Consider the following 26127-nt stretch of genomic DNA (forward strand, 5'->3'; position numbering starts at 1 on the left):
GGATCGTATCCACAGCCGACCACCTTCACCTATTTTCCCGAGGAGATTGGTGACATCCACTGTATTGATCAGTGCATTTAACACCAAGACGCGCACACACACACACACACACACACACACACACACACACACACACACACACACACACACACACACACACACACACGCACGCTCGTACACGCACGCTCGTACACACACACACACACACACAAAGGGCTCCCGCAGGAATAGCACCATATAGCACCCTAACGACACAGACTCGGTCCTGCAGTCTCGTCTTCCATGTTTAGTTTCGCTGCTCTGTTGCTCTTTCTGTCTTTCTCTCTCTCCTCTCCTCTTCGTCTGCTCTTCGTCTCCCTCTCTCTCTTCTCCTCTTCGTCCAACCTGTTTCTGTTCATCCTATAAGAACAGCTCCTTGTATCCTTAAACCTTCCCGGCTAGACTATATGTTTATTTATGTATTCACTGTGGAGGACCTTCACACTGCATGGCACCAGAACTAATGCAGTTCAACCCATTTAGACCTGAGCTACACATTCTACAAAATGTTCTTCTGAATCCTCAAGGTTTTCTGAAAAACCTACTTTATGTTTCTATGTGTCGATGGTACAGTACTAAACCTTCTTCTTGTTAACCCATTCTGACCTGAGATCAGATTCATACGAGGTTTCCACTGGACACACACTGGTCTGATTAACCCATTCTGACCTGAGATCAGATTCTAAAAATGTCAGTCGTTCTTCGATTTTTCAAAAATAGCAGACCTACAAGCTCATAGCGCGCCACTCGGTGGCGCGCTATGAGCTTGTAGATCTGCTATTTTTCAAAAGCTAAAGCATAACATGATGCTAACACCAAAATGGGTTCCCGTTCAGAATTGGGTCAAGGACCCCCAGAATGATCTGTTTTCGGCCTCCGAACCCCATCTGAAAATATGTTGCTCCAGCCAGTGACCTCCTCCCAGAAGCAAAGATTTGAGTAAAAACGTTCACTCTGAAAGAATATTATATTCAAGGATTTGTGCCGCATTTTCACTATTTTTCAAAAGAAGCAGATCTACAAGCTCATATAAGCGTTCAGCGGTTGGGACGATGGCAGGGAGAATAGCCAGTTAGCTGTGGACTCCCCCAGAGTTAGTGTGGAAGTGTCCTTAAGCAAAGACTCTGAACCCCTGATTGCTCCTAATGTGCAGGTTGGTGCCTTGCATGGTTTCCTCTGCCATCGGTGTATGAATGAATGTGTGTGTGAATGGGTGAATGTAATGCACTATCTGTGTGAATGTGTGTGTGTGTGTGTGTGTGTGTGTGTGTGTGTGTGTGTGTGTGTGTGAATGTAATGAGCAATCTATGTGAAGGTGTGTGAATGTGTGTGAATGTGTGTGTGTGAATGGGTGAATGTAATGCACAACCTCTGTAAAGGTGTGTGAATGTGTGTGTGAATGAATGGGTGAATGTAATGCACAATCTATAGTAAAGCGCCTTGGATAAAGGCGCTATATATAAATGCACCATTTTTACCATTTATAAACCAAGAGCAATTTGAATTCAGTGGCATCCTTGAAAAGAGTCTTCCGCGCTGCTGCTGCTACAGGGTGGGGGGGAGTGGGGGGGAATGGGGGGGAGGGGGGGGGGTAGTTCACTGGATCTCTGACGGATATGAACGGAGTGCGTGTCAGCGTGACACACAGACCTTCTGTCAGCGTGACACACAGACCTTCTGTCAGCGTGACACACAGACCTTCTGTCAGCGTGACACACAGACCGACCTTCTGTCAGCGTGACACACAGACCTTCTGTCAGCGTGACACACAGACCTTCTGTCAGCGTGACACACAGACCTTCTGTCAGCGTGACACACAGACCTTCTGTCAGCGTGACACACAGACCTTCTGTCAGTGTGACACACAGACCTTCTGTCAGCGTGACACACAGACCTTCTGTCAGCGTGACACACAGACCTTCTGTCAGCGTGACACACAGACCGACCTTCTGTCAGCGTGACACACAGACCTTCTGTCAGTGTGACACACAGACCTTCTGTCAGCGTGACACACAGACCTTCTGTCAGTGTGACACACAGACCTTCTGTCAGCGTGACACACAGACCTTCTGTCAGCGTGACACACAGACCTTCTGTCAGCGTGACACACAGACCTTCTGTCAGCGTGACACACAGACCTTCTGTCAGCGTGACACACAGACCTTCTGTCAGCGTGACACACAGACCTTCTGTCAGCGTGACACACAGACCTTCTGTCAGCGTGACACACAGACCTTCTGCTGCGTCTGATATGCATGATGTCCAGAGAGCTGAGACTGACCTGGTGATGGCTGACCTATCGCTGCATGCTGCCTCTCTCTCTCTCTCTCTCTCTCTCTCGCTCTCTCTCTCTCTCTCTCTCTCTCTCTCTCTCTCTCCTCTTGTATTCATGACATATCGATAAGACAGCTCTTATTACAAGCGCTTTAACCTTGACTGTGTGTGTGTGTGTGTGACTGTGTGTGTGTGTGTGTGTGTGTGTGTGTGTGTGTGACTGTGTGTGTGTGTGTGTGTGTGTGTGTGTGACTGTGTGTGTGTGTGTGTGCTGTCAGTGCCCCTTCTATTATTTACCCCACGTCTCTGTCTGGGAAGAGCTTGCGTGTGAGGCCAGCAATCGTCTCTAGGTAAACAACCACTGCCAATGACAAGGGTGACACACACATACACACACACACACGCACACGCACACGCACACACACAGAGAGAGAGATCTCTAACCTTATCTACCCTCCCATATCGTCGGTTCTGATCGATACGTTTTAAGCCCTAACGCCGTTCCGCCAAAACAAACGTTGTTGTTTTTCCCGCGTGCGTCGCTCTGCATGCGTGTTTGTTTTTTTTTTGCTTTTTTCCGCCTGAGATGCAGACGGGCATCCGTGGGCGCTGCCCCGCCGCGCAACGCCACGCGGAGCAGCCCGTCGCTGCTGGTCTGCGGTTGATTCGTCAGAGAATCTCATCACAGAAAAGGAACTATACATATTTTGAGATCGGGGTCCGGGGGCCAATTACAGTACACATACAGTATATAATTCTGGGGCTCCTTTGACATGAATACCTTTGAGAATCACCTACACAGAAACCGAGGTTTTTCAGACATTTGTATAGAATCATGGTCTCAGGTCTAAAGGGAGCATTTCAGCTCCATATATAAGTGATGAAGGAAAGAACCATAATGTAAACTATTATTATTATTATTATTTTAATTTTTTGGGGACCCCCCCAAAATAATTTTCCATGCTTTGCATAAAAAGTCTGCTAAAGCAAAAAATGCCTTTCCTAAAACAAAATTCCAGTTTTTCATAGTCCTCCAACCAGAAAAAGTTACGTAGCACAGATGGTTGTCATTTTACTAAAATAACACGTGTCTTAATTATTCATATAATGGGGCAGTAAAACAAAAATTTAATTTTCAATTTATTTCAAATCACACACTAGACACACTCCGTCCTCCTCAGTACCAATGAATCTACACCCGTTTCTGAAGCTAATGGTATGAGGTCCCAGAATAATGCGCTTTTGCACAAAATAACACCTGGACCTCTTTGGTGGGGACGTAACAACTACACAGAAAGCCTTCTGGGCGTGGAATTCTCCGTTAACACACATGGCTCCGGTCCTGGCTCCGGTCCTGGAATTCTCCGTTAACACACATGGCTCCGGTCCTGGCTCCGGTCCTGGAATTCTCCGTTAACACACATGGCTCCGGTCCTGGCTCCGGTCCTGGAATTCTCCGTTAACACACATGGCTCCGGTCCTGGCTCCGGTCCTGGAATTCTCCGTTAACACACATGGCTCCGGTCCTGGCTCCGCTCCTGGAATTCTCCGTTAACACACATGGCTCCGGTCCTGGCTCCGGTCCTGGAATTCTCCGTTAACACACATGGCTCCGGTCCTCGGAGGACATTAAAAGTGTGGACGTCGCCCCATGCATGCGTCCACAGTTCATTAACCCATTCTGGGCGGGAACCTCCTTTGGTGTTTTTAAAGCATCATGTTATACTTTAGCTATTGAAGAATAGCAGATCTTGCAGTACAAGCTCATAGCGCGGCACTTGTGCAAGTCTTTAGAATATATATTCTTTCAGCAAATCGTTGCTTCTGGGAACAACATGTTTTGAGGCCAAATACATAACATAATTCTAGGGGGTCCTTGACATGAAATAGTATGAGAACGACTGACATTAGAAACATGGGGGGGGTTTTTTTCAGAAAACTGTCAGGATTTAGAAAGACATTTTGTATAGAATGGGAGCTCGGGTCTAAATGGTTTAACCCATTCTGACCTGAGATCAGATTCTATAACTGTCTTCTATACATTCTGACCCGAGATCAGATTCTAAAACTGTCTTCTACATCCTGACAGTTTTCATTCTGACCCGAGATCAGATTCTAAAACTGTCTTCTACATCCTGACAGTTTTCATTCTGACCCGAGATCAGATTCTAAAACTGTCTTCTACATCCTGACAGTTTTCATTCTGACCCGAGATCAGATTCTATAACTGTCTTCTATACATCCTGACAGTTTTCATTCTGACCCGAGATCAGATTCTAAAACTGTCTTCTACATCCTGACAGTTTTCATTCTGACCCGAGATCAGATTCTAAAACTGTCTTCTATACATCCTGACAGTTTTCATTCTGACCCGAGATCAGATTCTAAAACTGTCTTCTATACATCCTGACAGTTTTCATTCTGACCCGAGATCAGATTCTAAAAATGTTCTTCTACATCCTGACAGTTTTCTGAAAAAGCTATGTTTCTATAATGTCAGCCCTTCTTCGATTTTAAAAAAAATAGCAGACCTACAAGCTCGTAGCGCGCCACTCGGTGGCGCGCTATGAGCTTGTAGATCTGCTATTTTTCAATAGCTAAAGCATAACATGATGCTAACACCAAAAGGGGTTCCCGATCAGAATGGATTAATCAAAACCAGCGGCCAAGCCCATTTCTCTTCATGCCCAGTTGCGTTTGTGGGGGAAAAATGTGAAAGCAGATAAGTCATTGTGTCAATACTATAGGAACTCTATCCCATTCTGAACGGGAACCCCTTTTGGTGTGTTAGCATTATGCTATGGTTTAGCTATTAGAAAAATAGCCGATCTACAAGCTCGTAGCGCGCCACCGAGTGGCGCGCTACGAGCTTGTAGATCTGCTATTTTTAGAAAAATCGAAGAACGACTGACATAGAAACAGCTTTTTCAGAAAACTGTCAGGATGTAGAAGACATTTTTTAGAATCTGATCTCAGGTCAGAATAGAAAACTGTCAGGATGTATAGAAGACATTTTTTAGAATCTGATCTCGGGTCAGAATGAAAACTGTCAGGATTTATAGAAGACATTTTTTAGAATCTGATCTCGGGTCAGAATGGGAAACTGTCGGGATGTAGAAGACCTTTTTTAGAATCTAATCTCGGGTCAGAATGAAAACTGTCAGGATGTAGAAGACATTTTTTAGAATCTGATCTCAGGTCAGAATGAAAACTGTCAGGATGTAGAAGACAGTTATAGAATCTGATCTCAGGTCAGAATGAAAACTGTCAGGATGTAGAAGACATTTTTTAGAATCTGATCTCAGGTCAGAATGGGCTATTTGTCTGAGGCTTGAGGGATGTCCTTACAACGTGTGATTGATGGGAGTGGGGAAGCGGTCCGCGAGCTTCACTCACTCACTCACGCCTGGTTTCCTGGAGAAAAACCCAGAAGTTGTCATATTTGTAGGTACAGTATATGCAATTTATTGCGACCGAAGCAAGGCTGCGTTTACTTTGAAAACACCTGCATATCTCTTGTCCGTTAGTTATCTAGTTAAAGGACCACTTCGCCACTTTTCAACCTATCTTCATATAACAGGTCCTCACTAATAATCATGAAAAAAATGGCACGATTATTTTTCTACTCTGTCTGTGTCTCATAGGAGGGCTGTGGGCAGTTCAGAAACCAGTCTGTGTCTCATAGGAGGGCTGTGGGCAGTTCAGAAACCAGTCTGTGTCTCATAGGAGGGCTGTGGGCAGTTCAGAAACCTGTCTGTGTCTCATAGGAGGGCTGTGGGCAGTTCAGAAACCAGTCTGTGTCTCATATGAGGGCTGTGGGCAGTTCAGAAACCAGTCTGTGTCTCATAGGAGGGCTGTGGGCAGTTCAGAAACCAGTCTGTGTCTCATAGGAGGGGCTGTGTGGGCAGTTCAGAAACCAGTCTGTGTCTCATAGGAAGGCTGTGGACAGTTCAGAAACCAGTCTGTGTCTCATAGGAGGGCTGTGGGCAGTTTAGAAACCAGTCTGTGTCTCACGTATTTCCACCAATTTCCACGTAGACGTGTGTGACAAATCGTATGACTTTGACTTTGACTAATTCCATGCTTTTTGCTCTAGTTTGAGTTGTATTTTATAGGGAGTGATGTCATCAAAAGGTGACATGTCCTTAGCTACGGTATACAGTGTAGTATATACTTGGCTATAATGATGTCATCAAAAAGGTGACCCGTACTTAGAGGGATGTATAGTGACTCGGCACGTATATATTTATATATATATTTATAATATTCTATTAAAGGAGGTTATTCAGGACACACAAACATGGCGTGGAGGCTAGGCCGTGTTTTCAGGCTCACCTCGAAGCTGCAAGCGTTGAACGACCCCCCGGGAACAACGCACGGGTGGTCTCGGGGGGGACACGGCCTCCTGCATCGATGTGGCTTCAAGAGAACCGCCAAGAAGCCGGACTCCTCCTCCCAGTCCCGGACAGACTCCTCCCAGTCCCGGACAGACTCCTCCTCCCAGTCCCGGACAGACTCCTCCCAGTCCCGGACAGACTCCTCCTCCCAGTCCCGGACGGACCCCTCCTCCTCCTCCCCCGTGGCCCCTCCCCCGCCGCGTAGCTGCAACAACACCGGCGGCTTCGGCGGTAGAACGCTGGCCAAACCGCTGCTCTTCACCGTGGCCTTCACGGGGTGTTCGTTCGCCACGGCCGCCATCTGGCAGGACGAGTCTCTGACGTCTCGGCGGCGGCGGGAGGAGGACCGGGTCAGCCCCTGGGACCGGACCCGGGCCATGGCCCGAAAGCCAGGACTCGGAGGAGACCTCCGCGGAGAGGTCAGCCGATGGTGGAGCGGTCTGAGCGAATGCCAGCGGACCGCCAGCGGCCTCATCGCGGCCAACGTCCTGGTGTTCTGCTGCTGGCGGGTCACGGCCCTCCGGCCCGCCATGTCCCGACACTTCACGTCCAACCCCGAGAACAAGGCCAAGTGCCTCCCCATGGTGCTGTCGGCGTTCAGCCACCGGGGGGCGCTCCACCTGGCCGCCAACATGTACTGCCTGTGGAGCTTCTCCAGCGCGCCGGCGGTCCCCGAGCGCTGGGGCCCGGAGCAGTTCCTGGCCGTCTACGTGTCGGCGGCCGCCGTCTCCACGCTGGCCAGCCACGCCAGCAAGACGCTGACAGGACGAACCTTCGTCCCGTCGCTGGGAGCGTCGGGCGCCATCATGGCGCTCCTGGCCGCCGTGTGCACGGCCACGCCGGGCGCCGCCGTGTCTCTGGTGTTCCTGCCGGGCGTGGCCTTCAGCGCCGCCGACGCCCTGAAGGGGGCGCTGGCCGTGGACGCGGCGGGGCTGCTGCTGGGGTGGCGGCTCTTCGACCACGCCGCCCACCTGGGGGGGGCGCTGTTCGGCGTCTGGTACGTCTGGTACGGCCACGAGCTGATCTGGAAGAAGACCCGGGAGCGCTTCGTCCAGATCTGGCGTGACCTGCGGCGGGGGTCAGGGGGCGGGGCCAACTGAGGACCCGACCCGCCCCATCTATAGAGACGTTTGACCCTTGAACCCCTCCGGCTCCGCCTCCAGCACTGACCCGTTCCACCGGAACAAGGACCAAGAAGGAAGGCTCTCTCACTCCCTCTCACCAGAGTTCCAAGGAGCGGTGAGCTGCAGCCAAGGAGCGGTTGAGCTGCAGCCAAGGAGCGGTGAGCTGCAGCCAAGGAGCGGTGAGCTGCAGCCAAGGAGCGGTGAGCTGCAGCCAAGGAGAGGTTGAGCTGCAGCCAAGGAGCGGTGAGCTGCAGCCAAGGAGCGGTGACCTGCAGCCAAGGAGCAGTGAGCTGCAGCCAAGGAGCGGTGAGCTGCAGCCAAGGAGCGGTTGAGCTGCAGCCAAGGAGCGGTGAGCTGCAGCCAAGGAGCGGTGAGCTGCAGCCAAGGAGCGGTGAGCTGCAGCCAAGGAGAGGTTGAGCTGCAGCCAAGGAGCGGTGAGCTGCAGCCAAGGAGCGGTGAGCTGCAGCCAAGGAGAGGTTGAGCTGCAGCCAAGGAGCGGCTGAGCTGCAGCCAAGGAGCGCTGAGCTGCAGCCAAGGAGCGGTTGAGCTGCAGCCAAGGAGCGCTGAGCTGCAGCCAAGGAGCGGTGAGCTGCAGCCGTGCCGTGCCGCGCGTGGGAATCATTTGATTAGTAGATTTGACCCCCCCAATCCAAGCCTTTGATGCTGAGTGCCAAGCAGGGAGGCACTGGGTCCCATTTTTACAGTTTTTGGTATATGACCCGGCCGGGGAATCGAACCCCGACCTCCCAGTCTCAGGGCGGACACTCTAACCACAAGGCCACTGACTGTCTTTACAATTTACAATGTAGGCATTTCGCTCTTAATCCAGAGTGATTTACAATAAGCAAGAACAAATTTAAAAGCATGGCAATACCACATCACATATATAGGCCTACATAAAAAAATAGTTAACATGCGTAAGCTAAGAACGTAACAGTGGAATATCTATATAATGAAACTATACATATTATAAACTATGCATACTATACATATAAACTACCGTATGCATACTATACATATAAACTAATAACTATACATACTAGGAATTTCATATTCCTTCATCCCAAATGCCATTCAGGCACTAAATGATAGCATGTCTCGCTAGATGTGTTGTTTTTCAATGTACAGTATTTGCCACTGTATGTCCTGCACTTTTTTGCCATGAGAAAATAATTGTGTTAAGTGTTGTTGCTGTTGTTGAGACCGAAGACTTAATTTCCACACGTGGACAATAAATGAAACTATATATTAACTAACATACTATACTATACTTAGACTTAGACTTAGACTAACGTACTATACTACACCAGTAAGACGCGCAAACGCGGGAAGCGAACGCAGCTCGTACATATTTGGGGTTTTTTTAAGATTTATTTTTAAGTTATTTAACTTTTAAGTTAAGTTATTTTTAAGTTAAGTTTTTAACTTATAGCCATAACCATATAAGGAGTCCCCAAAGCAGCTATACGTCCAAATATGGAGTGTGTTGCATCAATCACAAACAAATCACTCGGCTCCATATATGGGCACAAAGGGGACACACACACACACACAGACAGACAGACAGACAGACAGACAGACATGATCTGCTAGGTCTCATAGTAAGTGCTCACCGCGTTCGCAACTATACATATATACTATAACGTGCTTTGACTACATGGAATGCAATTTTAGTGCTGTCTACATACGTAACATGCTATAAGTCTGTATCAAATGATATATCTAAGTCTACGTAAAGTGCTATCTAAGGGGGTATAGGGTAAGTCCTACGGGTCATTGTAGGGTGTAAAGTATAGGGTGAGTGCTACGTAGGGGTCATTGTAGGGTGTATAGTATAGGGTGAGTGCTACGTAGGGGTCATTGTAGGGTGTATAGTATAGGGTAAGTCCTACGGGTCATTGTAGGGTGTATAGTATAGGGTAAGTCCTACGGGTCATTGTAGGGTGTATAGTATAGGGTGAGTGCTACGTAGGGGTCATTGTAGGGTGTATAGTATAGGGTAAGTCCTACGGGTCATTGTAGGGTGTATAGTATAGGGTGAGTGCTACGTAGGGGTCATTGTAGGGTGTATAGTATAGGGTAAGTCCTACGGGTCATTGTAGGGTGTATAGTATAGGGTGAGTGCTACGTAGGGGTCATTGTAGGGTGTATAGTATAGGGTGAGTGCTACGGGTCATTGTAGGGTGTATAGTATAGGGTGAGTGCTACGTAGGGGTCATTGTAGGGTGTATAGTATAGGGTAAGTCCTACGGGTCATTGTAGGCGACGTCACGTGAGATGTTGATCTGAGCTGCAGACAATTCTGCAGCAGTCACCATGACTTCATGGAAATAATGATGCAAGAATGTTGTTTACCATCATCTGTTATCAGTTGTTATCGTGATATTATAGTATTGTGAAAGAGGTAGTTGTTATTGTGAAAGAGGTGTTGGCGAGAAACGGTTAAGGTTTATTTATTTATTTATTTATTTATTTGACAGGGACAAAGCTCATTAATCAACATGTCAGTTTTCACATCAATGTAAATGGGCCAGAGTTAGCCGAAGCTAAATTTAATCTGTAGTCCCTGCAGGGCAGGCTCTTAAAAAATGAATGAATGATAAAAAAAGAAGGACAAAGTGTAGTGTGCCTGCACACAACACCATGCGTTGATGCCATGTGTGCATATGTGCAAGCACCCAACACTACGTCCATACAAAAACACAATACAGTACGGGAACAGATCGACATGGTACAGGGGACAGAACAACGGCAAGTTTAGTAAGAAGGCCTAAGAAGGCCTAAGAATATTATAGGCCTAACAAGGAGAACAAGAACAGGACGTGGTCTGCTGGACATACTATAGAGAATGGCAGGGTGGGCACGGTGTTCTGGACCCCCCCTGGGTGAATGGCAGGGTGGGCACGGTGTTCTGGACCCCCCCTGGGTGAATGGCAGGGTGGGCACGGTCTTCTGGACCCCCCTGGGTATATGGCAGGGTGGGCAGGGTCTTCTGGACCCCCTATGGGTGAATGGCAGGGTGGGCACGGTGTTCTGGACCCCCTGGGTGAATGGCAGGGTGGGCACGGTCTTCTGGACCCCCTGGGTGGGCACGGTCTTCTGGACCCCCTGAAAACTCTGCCATTCGGTTTTTTTTCCCCGTAGAGATTTAGAAAAAAAAATATTTATATATATTATTTTAAGCCTATAGAATCCAGCCATACGTAGTATTTATTGAATGTAGTATATTGTCATATAATTAAATATTCATTTTTAAGTTTTTATGGTTCATCATGATTCACCATGATCCTGGATGGCTTGATTCTATAGGTTTAGAATCACTCCCCTTCTTCTGCGTGCATTCATGCGTGCATGAATGACATTAAACCACCCCCTCTCGTGTAATATTGCTTAATTCCAGCCTGTCTGTACTTAGGCATTTGGTCAGGCAGAAAGCTCCACACATTTGAACTCAAATCCGTTAGTTTTAATTAACTATGAGTTCTGTATATCAAACCAAAAATGGACCCGTTACATTTGTAGTTACAATCTCTGAGATAAATGAACACTGCAGATGTATTGCCGTGTGGTTCCGTCTTGGTCATTATAACCACCCAAAGTCTTGGTGTTGGCTCGCATGGGTCTAGATCGAGACCCGTTGCCAGGCCCGCTGGACCGCGGCCCAGGCCGATTGAGACTATCTTGACACTGAGACCCCTTTTCCACCAGTTGGTCCAGTTATTTTTGGCCAGAGCTCCTGCAGAATTGGTGGGCAAACTATACCCTATATTACATTGTTTATAGGATCAATACAAGTAAATCAATACTTGATAACTCTTCCACAGTAGTAGCTTTTTCATATTTTCGATTATTTTGCATGTTTTCCTACATAATGCCTCATTTGCATATTTTAAAATGTAAAATTTGTAATACAATAAATCCATTGTATTCGTGTAAGTACTCAATTGGGGAAGTTTAATGGTGATAACAGTCTAATATAGGTATGGTTTTGCTACACTCAATTCATAATTAACGTTTCAATTTTGGAGCTCTGGCTCATGCTAAAAACCAAAAAGAACTGAACCGGTTCCCACTGGGAACCAACCGGTGGTAAAAGAACTGAACCGGTTCCCACTGGGAACCAACCGGTGGAAAAGAACTGAACCGGTTCCCACTGGGAACCAACCGGTGGAAAAGAACTGAACCGGTTCCCACTGGGAACCAACCGGTGGAAAAGAACTGAACCGGTTCCCACTGGGAACCAACCAGTGGAAAAGAACTGAACCGGTTCCCACTGGGAACCAACCAGTGGAAAAGAACTGAACCGGTTCCCACTGGGAACCAACCGGTGGAAAAGAACTGAACCGGTTCCCACTGGGAACCAACCGGTGGTAAAGAACTGAACCAGTTCCCACTGGGAACCAACCGGTGGAAAATAACTGAACCGGTTCCCACTGGGAACCAACCGGTGGAAAAGAACTGAACCGGTTCCCACTGGGAACCAACCGGTGGAAAAGGGGCCTGGGTGTTGCGTATCTAGACCTGGCAAAAAGCAACAGTATTCTGAGGGAGGCATTCAACGAAACAGACACCGCCACAATGCTGTTGTAAAAGTACTTCCCAAAATCTCACATGAGGGTTAATATTAGCAGCACCATATCAGCAGATCAGATGCCACGTTGTTGCTAGCTTGTTAAATAGTGTGTGAGAATTGTGCAACAATGTGTCTTATTTCTATGAATAGTCATTTGGGATTTGTTCATACAGGCCATGTTTGTTTACAGGCTAGTGCACGGCTACAGAGACGTTTACTGCTTCTATTGTATGTTTATTTCTCTTTAGGAACCAACAACTTACACAACAATGCAACTTATCTGACCAGCATTTTGTTATTAAAACCCACTAAAGAGGACCTTGAGCAGAGCAGAACCCAAACCCAGCTATAAACATTGATATGTATACAGTCCTTACCCACAAACCCTCACTAACACAAAGAGTTCTTTGGACTTTTTTTCAACAATGCATATTTATTAATTGGGACAGCATGCAGCAAATGCAATGACAAGATGTTTTCAAAACCAACTCTTTATCTTGCAGCAAAAATAGAAAGACGCTTGATTAATGCAAACAAGGGAGACAGCCACAGGTCTACAGTAGTTTAACTTAACCATGATAGATTAATCAAAAAACACCTTTTTTCTGGTGACTGATATTGTCCTTCTAATACGTGTTTTCATTCATGTTTTCATTTATGTTTTCATTTACTGTTTTCATTTATGTTATGTTAATATAATTGTTTATTCTTTAGTCCCCTCCGTCGAGCAGCAGTGTCTGCCACATCTTCCAAAACAATTATTAAACATAAATGAAAACAATAAATTAAAAAACACAGGACCCCCCCACACACACACACACACGTATTAGGAGGACAATATCAGTCACCATGGGGAAAAAAAAGTCGGATGTTTTCGATGAATCTATCACGGTTAAATTAGGGTTTGAAGTTAAAAGTTAATCTAAATACTGAATCAAGCAACTTAAAACAAAAAACTGTCTGGGACGTTTACATAAGCCTGAGTAGACGATAAAATAACCAAGTTCAAATAATAAAGTTTGATGAAAAAGTTATAATAATTATATAATAATTTACATTTGGGGGATATCTTTCACAATAATGAATAAAACATGTTCTAGACATTCTAATGATCACAAAAAAACATATATTACAATTATTTTACCTACTTTTATTAGGGTAAAGGTCAAAAGTCTTAGGTTAAAAAATGTTCAAAAGTCCAGACATTTTTTATTTGTGTGAATTTCAGCCTCTGTGGCGGGTATTTTATTTATATGCAAATATCATGACCAATGGCATTGAAATGGCATTGCAATGAACATCACCGATGACGTTTAGGTGAAAAAAGAACAGAAAAAAAAGAAAATAGTAATTAATTAAAATAAAATTGTTGCTAAAAAGCAACGCTGGGTCTTAGAGGGTTAAGTTAAACCATATATAGTTTCTTGACCAGCTTTCCCCAGCGTTATACAGTATACTATATTATATTCCCCCCCTCTCTATACCATAACTCATTTTATTTATGTTCTATAAATTGACACCCTCCCAACAAATGTCCAAATCCCTTCTCCCCCTTATCCCTTATCCCTAAACAGATTTAGCAATGTTTTTTTTTACTATTTAAAAAAGAAAAAAACCTTTTCACAAATAGTTCAAATCGCCGATCTACATCGAGACATTGTGATGCTTGTAGATCGGCTGATCTACAAGCTCACAATGCCTCGATGTAGGCTGGGGTGTCTGGGGCCGCTGGGGTGGCTGGGGCGGCTGGGGGGACTGGGGCGTCTGGGGTGTCTGGGGTGTCTGGGGCGGCGGCTAGGCCTCTGGGGAGGCTGGGGTGGAGGTGGAGGTGGCTGGGCTCGCGATGGCGGCTGTGGCGGAGGTGGAGGTGGAGGTGGAGGTAGCTGGGCTTGCGATGGCGGCTGGGCTTGCGGTTGCGGTTGCGGTTGCGGTGGCATCTGGGGTTGCTGGGCCTGCAAGGGCGGCTGTGGCGGAGGATGCTGGGCTTGCGACGGCCGCTGTGGCGCCGGCTGTGGCGACGTTTGGCGTTGACCGAGCGGACCGAGCGGTAGTGGTGGCTCATGGTCACCGCAGGCTTGTGGGTAGTCGGCTCATGGATACTCTGGACGTGGCCTACCGGCATGCGGTGTCCGCCGTTCTTACGAGGACGGCGGCTGTGGCGGAGGTGGCTGCTGGGCTTGCGACGGAGGCTGTGGCGGCCCCAGCGACCTCCAACCCCGCCATGGCGGTTACGACGCCAACTGGGAATGCGACGTTTTCCCCAGCGATTCAAACGGTCAATGCGACGTTGTCCCCAGCGACGCCACCGGCCAAAGCGACGTTTTCCCCAGCTTTTCAAACTGCCAATGCGACGTTGTCCCCAGCGATTCAAACTGCCAATGCGACGTTGTCCCCAGCGATTCAAACTGCCAATGCGACGTTGTCCCCAGCGATTCAAACTGCCAATGCGACGTTGTCCCCAGCGAGTCGAACTGCCAATGCGACGTTGTCCCCAGCGACGCCAACGGCCAAAGCGACGTTTTCCCCAGCTTTTCAAACTGCCAATGCGACGTTGTCCCCAGCGATTCAAACTGCCAATGCGACGTTGTCCCCAGCGAGTCGAACTGCCAATGCGACGTTGTCCCCAGCGATTCAAACTGCCAATGTGATGTTGCGACAATGCGACGTTGCGACGAGTCCTTATGCGGTGCACGCTTCCAACGTTGAGTTGTGGGACGTTCACACCGTACCTAAAGGAAGGAGGACATTCAACATGACGATAAAAACAATTAATTACAATGTAAATTTGCCCCTTAATACCATTATTGGCCCTAATATAAGCCCTCAATGGGGGTTGGGGTTTTTGTGCTATAATTATTATTATTTCCATCGATATAAGTAGTAAAGTGTGCCACTTATACTACTGATACTATTTACATTATGACCCCCATAGCAACATTCAATTCAATTAAATTAATTTAGGGCTTACGGTATAGGGGAAATAGCCAATAATGCACTTTTGCACAAAATAACACCTGGACCTCTTTGGTGGGGACGTAACGACTATACAAATAAAAGGTAAGAAAGCCTTCTAGCATGGAATTCTCCTTTAACCCATTTTGGGGCGGGAACCCCCTTTTGGTTTTTTTGCATTATGGTATGCTTTAGCTATTGAAAAATATAGGTACGCTCTGTGCAAGTCTTTGTAGATCAGCTATTTTTCAATAGTTTGAAAAAGGCATGAAATATAGTTTGAGAACCACTGATATAGAAACATATAGGTTTTTCAGAAAACATTTTAGAATACATTTAGTAGAGAAGTAGTATTAGTATTAGTAGTAGTAGTATTAGTAGTAGTAGTATTAGTAGTAGTATTAGTAGTAGTAGTATTAGTAGTAGTAGTATTAGTAGTAGTAGTATTAGTAGTAGTAGTATTAGTAGTAGTATTAGTAGTAGTAGTATTACCAGTAGTATTAGTAGTAGTAGTATTAGTAGTAGTAGTATTAGTAGTAGTATTAGTAGTAGTAGTATTAGTAGTAGTAGTATTAGTAGTAGTAGTATTAGTAGTAGTAGTATTAGTAGTAGTATTAGTAGTAGTAGTATTAGTAGTAGTAGTAGTAGTAGTAGTATTAGTAGTAGTAGTATTAGTAGTAGTAGTATTAGTAGTAGTAGTAGTAGTAGTAGTATTAGTAGTAGTAGTATTAGTAGTAGTAGTATTAAAGAGTCCTTACTTCGGGCTAACGTCTGGACGCATTAAAGAGACTGCATGATTCTCTACAACACAAGACAAAAAAACATGTATATCATTCATCTGTTATATCATTAATTCATTATATCATCTCCACAAAGCACTGTCATATTATACAGTACATGAACTGTTTTCTTATGTTAAAAAAAATACAATATGTTTGAAGATATTATAATTAATTAGCTGAATAATTTACAACTAACACCATGGAGACGATTTACAATTTAGGCATTTAGCAGACGCTCTTAATCCAGAGCGACTTACATTAACCCATTCTTGACCTGAGATCAGATTCATACGAGGTTTCCACTGGACACACACTGGTCTGATTAACCCATTCTGACCTGAGATCAGATTCTAAAAATGTCACAGTCGTTATTTGATTTTTCAAAAATAGCAGACCTACAAGCTCGTAGCGCGCCACTCGGTGGCGCGCTATGAGCTTGTAGATCTGCTATTTTTCAATAGCGAAAGCATAACATGATGCTGACACCAAAAGGGGTTCCCGTACAAAATGGGTTAAGCAAGAACAAAAAGCATGGGGAATACATCACATAAAAAGCATTTATCATGAACCATGCGTAAGCTAAGAAAGTAACAGTGGAATATCTATATAATGAAACTGCCAATGCGAGAGTGCAAAGTACTCATAAGTAAAATTGTGATTACATTATGAAAGCAAGGCGTGTACACAATAATCATATTATATTGATATATAATTACTTATAGTATATCCATAATATCCTGTACTGAAATAAATGTTTTGATAAGATGCACAGGAAGACTGAACTATTTTTCCCAAAATGAGCATGTCTGAAATAAGTGTCGGAGCTGAAATCGACATATTAAATATGAAATAAATGCTTAGTGTAATTTTTCCAGAAGTGAACCTGTGAAGTTTTCTCAACTCGCTGTTTCTCTGCAAGACATTATACTCCATAAGCCATATTATCTCCACAACTGGTGGGTCAAACTGAACAACCAATATGTCAATTTGAAGCTATATGATTCCCTGCTTTCATGTGACATGAAAAAATGACCCTCAGTCAAATTTGGTCACATTATGGTAACAATCAATGTATTTGAAATGAACTGAACTCAATCCAAACAACCGCATACCGTACGTTCAATACAGTAGATGGATGCTGAGTATATTTCAGCCATCTCAGTAGTTTTTCACACTGACGTATCTCCGTACCTAAAGCCCGAACCCCACCAATGCAACTACAGTACCGCCTCAACGTATTTTACATGTTTTAATATTTTTGTAAAAAAACACAATCAGCACCGTGATTCCTTCAAAATAGAAGCTCAGGTTCCGGAAAGATATGACCGCTTTTGCTCTATATACACTTTAGAATAATAAATAAACAACTACACTTTAGAATAATAAATAAACAACTACAATTTAGAAACAAGACCAAATAAACAACTACACTTTAGAATAATAAATAAACAACTACAATTTAGAAACAAGACCAAATAAACAACTACACTTTAGAATAATAAATAAACAACTACAATTTAGAAACAAGACCAAATAAACAACTACACTTTAGAATAATAAATAAACAACTACAATTTAGAAACAAGACCAAATAAACAACTACACTTTAGAATAATAAATAAACAACTACAATTTAGAAACAAGACCAAATAAACAACTACACTTTAGAATAATAAATAAACAACTACAATTTAGAAACAAGACCAAATAAACAACTACACTTTAGAATAATAAATAAACAACTACAATTTAGAAACAAGACCAAATAAACAACTACACTTTAGAATAATATAAACTACAATTTAGAAACAAGACCAAATAAACAACTACACTTTAGAATAATATAAACAACTACAATTTAGAAACAAGACCAAATAAACAACTACACTTTAGAATAATATAAACAACTACAATTTAGAAACAAGACCAAATAAACAACTACACTTTAGAATAATAAATAAACAACTACAATTTAGAAACAAGACCAAATAAACAACTACACTTTAGAATAATATAAACAACTACAATTTAGAAACAAGCCCAAATAAACAACTACGCTTTAGAATAATAAATAAACAACTACAATTTAGAAACAAGCCCAAATAAACAACTACACTTTAGAATAATAAATAAAAAACTACAATTTAGAAACAAGACCAAATGAACAACTACACTTTAGAAACAAGACCAAATAAACAACTACGCTTTAGAAACGAGACCAAATAAACAACTACACTTTAGAAACAAGACCAAATAGTTCTACGCTTTAGAAACAAGACCAAATAAACAACTACGCTTTAGAAACAAGACCAAATAAACAACTACGCTTTAGAAACAAGACCAAATAAACAACTTCACTTTAGAAACAATACCAAATAAACAACTACACTCATAGCTCATAGCGCGCCACTCGGTAGCTAAAGCATAACGTAATGCTTACACCAAAAGGGGTTCCCACCCAAAATGGGTTAAAGGACAACTTTAGTTTTTGCTTAGTGTAATTTTAAAGAGTCCACAGAAGTGAACCTGTGAAGTTTTCTCAACTTGCTGTTTCTCTGCAAGACATTATACTCCATAAGCCATATTATCTCCACAACTGGTGGGTCAAACTGAACAACCAATATGTCAATTTGAAGCTATATGATTCCCTGCTTTCACGTGACATGAAAAAATGACAACGAAAATTCTAAAGTCCCTCAGTCAAATTTGGTCACATTATGGTAACAATCAATGTATTTGAAATGAACTGAACTCAATCCAAACAACCGCATACCGTACGTTCAATACAGTAGATGGATGCTGACTATATTTCAGCCATCTCAGTAGTTTTTCACACTGACGTATCCGTACCTAAAGCCTGAACCCCACCAATGCAACTACAGTACCGCCTCAACGTATTTTACATGTTTTAATATTTTTGTAAAAAAACACAATCAGCACCGTGATTCCTTCAAAATAGAAGCTCAGGTTCCGGAAAGGTATGACCGCTTTTGCTCTATATACACTTTAGAATAATAAATAAACAACTACACTTTAGAATAATATAAACAACTACACTTTAGAAACAAGACCAAATAAACAACTACACTTTAGAATAATAAATAAACAACTACAATTTAGAAACAAGACCAAATAAACAACTACACTTTAGAATAATAAATAAACAACTACACTTTAGAATAATATAAACAACTACAATTTAGAAACAAGACCAAATAAACAACTACACTTTAGAATAATAAATAAACAACTACAATTTAGAAACAAGACCAAATAAACAACTACACTTTAGAATAATATAAACCACTACAATTTAGAAACAAGACCAAATAAACAACTACACTTTAGAATAATAAATAAACAACTACAATTTAGAAACAAGCCCAAATAAACAACTACACTTTAGAATAATATAAACAACTACAATTTAGAAACAAGACCAAATAAACAACTACACTTTAGAATAATAAATAAACAACTACAATTTAGAAACAAGACCAAATAAACAACTACACTTTAGAATAATAAATAAACAACTACAATTTAGAAACAAGACCAAATAAACAACTACACTTTAGAATAATAAATAAACAACTACAATTTAGAAACAAGACCAAATAAACAACTACACTTTAGAAACAAGACCAAATAAACAACTACGCTTTAGAAACGAGACCAAATAAACAACTACGCTTTAGAAACAAGACCAAATAAACAACTTTACTTTAGAAACAAGACCAAATAAACAACTACACTTTAGAAACAAGACCAAATAAACAACTACCCTCATAGCTCATAGCGCGCCACTCGGTAGCTAAAGCATAACGTAATGCTTACACCAAAAGGGGTTCCCACCCAAAATGGGTTAAAGGACAACTTTATCGACAACAACTTATCGTGATCTTTTGTGGCCAAATGTAATTTCTTGGGGTTTAGTAGGACTATAGTAAATAATAAATAAATATATCGCTATGACATTTTGTAAAAATGAATGCCCCCCGCCCCCCTGTCAAAAACCGCCAAAATTCCTAAAACGAAAAAAAGCAGCAAAATGAAGAAAAATTTACACTCATCTTTTACTTTCTCTAATAACAACCTAAAACATGAACCTTCGTTGAAAAAAACTAAAGTTGTCCTTTAAAGGAGAATTCCATGCTAGAATGCTTTCTTACCTTTCTTTGTAGTTGTTACGTCCCCACCAAAGAGGTCCAGGTGTTTTTTTGTGCAAAAGAACTCCGTATTGGCTATTTCCCCTACCATAAGCCCTCAATGAATTGCATTGAATTGAATGGGGCATGGGGTGTTGTGCTAATTCACTTATTTCCATCGAAATAAGTATTAAAGTGTTGCCGCTTGGGATATTATTTACATTATGAAGAGAGGATATATACAAAAAATATATAATTTTGAGTGATGGAAATAAGCGAATTAGCACAACACCCCATAGCCCCATTCAATTCCCATTCAATGCAATTCATTTAGGGCTTATGGTAGGGGAAATATAGCCAATAAGGAACTTTTGCACAAAATAACACTTTTTTGGTGGGGACGTAACAACTAAGAAAGCCTTTAAGTATGGAATTCTCCTTTAAGCCCAGTACATGTTTGTGGGCGATTTTACCTTCTTTACGGCGTTGACTCCAAGCGTCCACCAGACCAGGCATCAACATACCCACCAGCGCCAGCAGCACAACGACAGGCGCAAGGCCCTTCATCCTGGAACACAGAACCAAACACATCCATCAGAACCCAGAACCAAACGCATCCATCATGACACATAATAAATGTTAGCTTCTCACGCAAATCATCACACACTGTATCAGTGCCCTTCGGTATGCCTCTCTGCTAGCAATAATGAATAGAGTAGTGTTGCAAAAAATGACCTCTATACCAAGGTTATAATAGTTAACTAAAAAAATACGAAAACAAGAATTAAACTTTTTTTTTTTAGTTAACTGAAACTAATAAAAACTAAAAACTAAATTAAAAAACGATAACTAAACTGAAACTGTATTGTGTGTCCTCAAAACGAACTAAAACTAACTGAAATTATAGACAGAAAATATACCCTTAGTTTTATCAATATTTATATGCCTTTCGGATATTCATAATATAATCCTTTTTAAATTCATTAGATTAATTTCCTCATTTCTCCAACAGTTTTCAGCACCGTAAACGGCAGCATGTAGGCACCACGCTAACCCTAAAAAACCCACAAATAAACCAAAGTACGAAAAAAAAAAACTAAATCTATAAACTAAAACTAAGCATTTTCACCAAAATAAAAACTAAATGAAAACTAGCAAAAAAAAAAACCGCTCTAAAAACGAACTAAAACTAACTGAATTAGAAAAGAATATGTCAAAACTATAACTCAAACTAAACTATAATGAAAAAAAAAAAAAAAAACTATTATAACCTATAACTCTATACCATACCTTTCTGCAGACTCAACGCTGTGTAAGGTGTGTACAGTACAAGGTCTCCAGGAGGATGGGATGTACAGTACTGTGTCCTAACGGTCGAGGGGTTTGTCTGCCTTTTTATGTCTTTGGGTAGAGCGTGCGTGGCGTTGACCCGTGATAGTGAAATATTTCCAAGCGTTGTGTAAACCGACGGTTTGAACACGAATCATACCTTGTCATTGCATTTTGTAATACATACACGTACGGTCTGTATATACGGTATGTGGACACTCATAATCTCTAATCTCAAAGCAACACATGTTGTTCACAGCATAGTGCTTCCTCCTTCTATATCACTTCCTCCAGTTCTCCAAATCTCACACCCCCCCCCCCCCCCCCAAATTATTTTATTTTATTTAACCCATTCTTGACCTGAGATCAGATTCATATACGAGGTTTCCACTGGACACACACACTGGTCTGATTAGCACATTCTGACCTGAGATCAGATTCTAAAAATGTCAGTCGTTCTTCGATTTTTCTAAAAATAGCAGACCTACAAGCTCGTAGCGCGCCACTCGGTGGCGCGCTACGAGCTTGTAGATCTGCTATTTTTTCAATAATACACAATAACACAATAATACAAATAACACAATAACACCAAAATGGGTTCCCGTTCAGAATGGGTTAACCTTTATCCAACCAGTAAAAAATCACATTGAGACTGCGTCTCTTTTACAAATAAAAAATGGCCAAGACTTTTTAGAATCTGATCTCAGGTCAGAACCGTGCATCTGACTGCCTGCCTGGAACAATCTCTCCATCTCTATCTCTTTATATAGATCTATTTCATCATTCAGCAGCTTCAGCAACTTCCTTATTATAATATTCATATCTGGACTCCACCTGCTTATGTCTCTAATCTGACGCGTCCAGTTATGACACTGCATGATGTGTCTGCACTGTGGCCTTCTTCCTCCATTGATGATGATGATGATGAGGTGGTGGTTGGTGGAAACCATGTTTAATGTTTAATGTATGTATTTTTATGGGTCATCCCATGTTGGTAAAAATGGTAAATGGTGTATTTATATGTATAGCGCCTTTATCCAAGGCGCTTTACATAGATTGTGCATTACATTCACCCATTCACACACACACACACACACATTCACACACCTTTACATAGATTGAGCATTACATTCACTCATTCACACACACACACACACACACACACACACACACACCTTTACATAGATTGTGCATTACATTCACCCATTCACACACACATTCATACACCTTTACATAGATTGTGCATTACATTCACCCATTCACACACACACACACACACACACACACACACACACACACACACACACACCTTTACATAGATAGTGCATTACATTCACCCATTCACACACACACACACACACACACACACACACACACACACACACACCTTTACATAGATTGTGCATTACATTCACCCATTCACACACATTCACACACCTTTACATAGATTGTGCATTACATTCACCCATTCACACACACATTCACACACCTTTACATAGATTGTGCATTACATTCACCCATTCACACACACATTCACACACCTTTACATAGATTGTGCATTACATTCCCCCATTCACACACACATTCACACACCTTTACATAGATTGTGCATTACATTCACCCATTCACACACACATTCACACACCTTTACATAGATTGTGCATTACATTCACCCATTCACACACACATTCACACACCGATGGCGGAGGAAACCATGCAAGGCACCGACCAGCACATCGGGAGCAATCAGGGGTTCAGAGTCTTTGCTCAAGGACACTTGGACACTGACTCTGGGGGTTTTGTCCACAGTTCCATAGGCCTAGAGGGTACAGTGTGCGTGTGACATCATCATCAAACCAGGAAGTAACGTAGGAACACCTACTGAGTGGCAAAAAACTATACTTCCTTGTCAGTAGGAAATTGTCAGTATATTTAGTCTCATAGTTGTACTAATCATAGCTTAGTTTCCATTTAGTTAATAGTTTCCATGTATAGTTTTCGTCAGTGAAAACAGGGCTGTCGACGAGCAGTCGTTTTGTCTCAGTTTTAGTCGATGTTCTTGTTTTGTTCTTATCAGGATCATTCATCAGCGTTGCAAAGGCTGTTTACTCGTAAGCTTCCTCTTTCTGTGTCCGCCGTACAGATGTACTGTAAATCTGTACACAGCAGATAACATATCGTTGTACAGTCAGCTGTGATGTTGCAAGGAGTATTTAGTTTTTTTTTTTTAGGAGCCATTGCTATTTCTTCACAGCAGTTCATTCTATATCTTGGGGAACCAAACATTACACTTTTTTTTTTTGCAATTTTATGTAAAGCAGTGGTTCCCAAAGTGGGGTCCGGGGACCCCCAGGGGTCCTTGAGGGAGTATACTTTATATATATACACACCGATTGCACAGCGTAGACAGTACAGCGATTACTGATTGTAAAAACTAAACAAGTTTATGTGTTTAAAAAGTGTTACGGGCGATTAAACATGTTCTTCTGTTTATAATCTAAACACTGTGACACGTTTTAAAAAGTGTACAAATAAGTGTTTAATACTGTTTATAACCTAAACGCTTGAGTCTACAGTTGTGCAAATTAGTGAAGGATTTGTATACTGGACACTGTTGAAACAACAACACAAAGCATACCGTCGTATATTTGCGTGTGCGTACCGTACGATACGATACGTTACGCTACGTTGGCTAGAGAAAAACCTTCCGATAATCCGCCGGCGTTGCTGGCCATGACAATGCAGCTGTTCGTCAATGTGCCGATTATGAAAGCGATATGGCCTAAAGCTCATCGGCAGCTGAATTTAATTTAGCGAGCAGTATGATCACATAAGTTTAGACAGACAGACAGACACGCACACGCACACGCACACATGCACACACACACCCACACACACACACGCACAGTCACACAGTATCATTTACCTTGGACTGTTAGAATCACAAGAGGCTCTGCTTGGGATACGAGGTAAATTTATAAAAGATTAATTTATACTTGCAAAAAAGAGATTTCAACCTTTACTACTACTTTTTACTACTATAGGACGTATCAGAGGAAATTATGTAAAAAGAAAAAAAGGTTTTATGCAAATTGTATGCACATTTATAATAATTATTAAAAATAATAACAATACATTAATAATTTACATGACCTCATGACCACGAGGGAGGTATAGTATTGAGTTTGTGTCAGTCAAAGATACAACATTTATAATATTGTCGTACGTATTTTGCGAGGCAGCCAAATCACTTTCAGGCGTTCAGGCAGAATTCTATATAATCTAATGTGTTGAAACATCTGCAACGAACGGCAGGTTTCAGAGGCTGCAGTGTGTGCACTTCTGCGCTGTGGTTCATTTGACTAATTGACGGCCCGTTAATTATCGTTCCAATATGTGGAATATGCAGGAAAAACAGTCCTATTAATTAACACACTCTGACCGGGAAACCATTTTGGCGTCAGCATCATGTTATGCTTTAGCTATTGAAAAATAGCAGACCTACAAGCTCGTAGCGCGCCACCGAGTGGCGCGCTACGAGCTTGTAGGTCTGCTATTTTTTGAAAAATCGAAGAACGACTGACATTTTTGAAAATCTGATCTCAGGTCAGAATGGGTTATTAATCAGACCAGTGTGTGTCCAGTGGAAAACCTCGTATGAATCTGATCTCAGGTCAGAATGGGTTAATGTGTGCAGTGGAAAATGAAAGCCTGCAGGGTACCGAGGAGGCTGTACAGTACAGTACAGTACAGTACAGTACAGTATGTGCAATAACTCAATCAATAAAGTTGATTCAGTTCTAAAAAAAAAAACGGCTGCCTAAACAGGTTCTGTTGTATACAGTACATCACATGGGGGGGAGTAATATAACTTATGATGTAAATGTAATTAATTAGTATAAGTATATACGGCAGCAGGCCTTGTTTGTTCATGGATTTGGAAGAGATTCTGAAGGTCTGGTTCCAAAGATGAACCAGTATTTTAATGTGTTAAAATCCTTGATATTTACACTGGAATGAATGAACCTGTGGCTGGAAGTGAGCGTGACTAAATGGGAGAGTGACTAAGGGCTTAGCTAAAGGTGAATTATGCAGGTAGCAAACATCGGAGCAGACAACAGACTATAGGAACATAACTACTCTACTGTACACAAAAATATAGCTACATGTTTAAGCATTTCTTTCATATTTAAACGTCCATTTCAGCTCTGACATTTATCTCAGACATGCTCTAGTATATGTGAAGAGTATACGCCTTGTGCTATTAAGTCAAAAATAAAAAAAATAAAATCTGTTTTTCTCCTCTCCTTTGCCACTGACTGTCTCTCTATCAAAAAAATAGTCACGTGCCAGTGTACCCCCCCCCCCCCCCCTGTTCTGTGTCTGTGACAAGATGTACGCTGCTGTTTAACTAAACTACTACAGCCGTGATGTGGTCGGACGGACCCATGCAGTCTCTTCCTCTTTTCTTCGCTGCTTCTCGTTCTTAAGTAAACCCTTGAATTCATC

At 42.4% G+C, this 26127-nt stretch overlaps 3 protein-coding genes across 4 annotated transcripts in view; 2 read left to right on the forward strand and 1 right to left on the reverse strand.

The window, feature by feature from the left end:
• Positions 1–26127, forward strand: part of LOC308334318 (exostosin-1) — a gene marked incomplete at both ends in the record, with an annotated part of 214573 nt that overhangs the window by 105986 nt on the left and 82460 nt on the right. The gene's annotated exons all lie outside the window — the stretch shown is intronic.
• On the forward strand, positions 6614–7810 carry LOC308334097 (presenilin-associated rhomboid-like protein, mitochondrial; the record flags this gene model as incomplete). Its single annotated transcript, XM_080790685.1, has 1 exon — positions 6614–7810. One exon carries the CDS (start codon positions 6614–6616, stop codon positions 7808–7810), a length of 1197 nt encoding a protein of 398 aa, XP_080646811.1.
• On the reverse strand, positions 12821–21687 carry LOC308334056 (uncharacterized protein). 2 transcript variants are annotated; one of them, XM_080790644.1, is made up of 5 exons: positions 21580–21687; positions 20763–20857; positions 16118–16160; positions 15091–15136; positions 12821–15000 (listed from the first exon to the last, which is right to left on the reverse strand). In XM_080790644.1, exons 2-5 carry the CDS (start codon positions 20854–20856, stop codon positions 14098–14100), a joined length of 1086 nt encoding a protein of 361 aa, XP_080646770.1. In that variant the 5' UTR covers position 20857; positions 21580–21687; the 3' UTR covers positions 12821–14097. The 2 variants fall into 2 exon arrangements, with proteins under 2 accessions (XP_080646770.1, XP_080646769.1); XM_080790643.1 differs by having other exon boundaries at positions 12821–15136.

This window comes from Protomyctophum bolini (assembly GCF_963924005.1).
Source record: "Protomyctophum bolini genome assembly, chromosome: 19".
In the NCBI taxonomy this organism is placed as follows: domain Eukaryota; kingdom Metazoa; phylum Chordata; class Actinopteri; order Myctophiformes; family Myctophidae; genus Protomyctophum; species Protomyctophum bolini.

What these genes read in the sequence shown, in the direction of transcription:
- LOC308334056 (XM_080790643.1), bottom strand. Translation starts at nt 20,856, where the DNA reads ATGAAGGGCCTTGCGCCTGTCGTTGTGCTGCTGGCGCTGGTGGGTATG. An exon ending in GAGTCAACGCCGTAAAGAAG is followed by an intron (nt 16,161 to 20,762) that starts GTAAAATCGCCC and finishes CTTGTGTTGTAG; the next exon opens with AGAATCATGCAGTCTCTTTA. An exon ending in CGTCCAGACGTTAGCCCGAA is followed by an intron (nt 15,137 to 16,117) that starts GTAAGGACTCTT and finishes TCCTTCCTTTAG; the next exon opens with GTACGGTGTGAACGTCCCAC.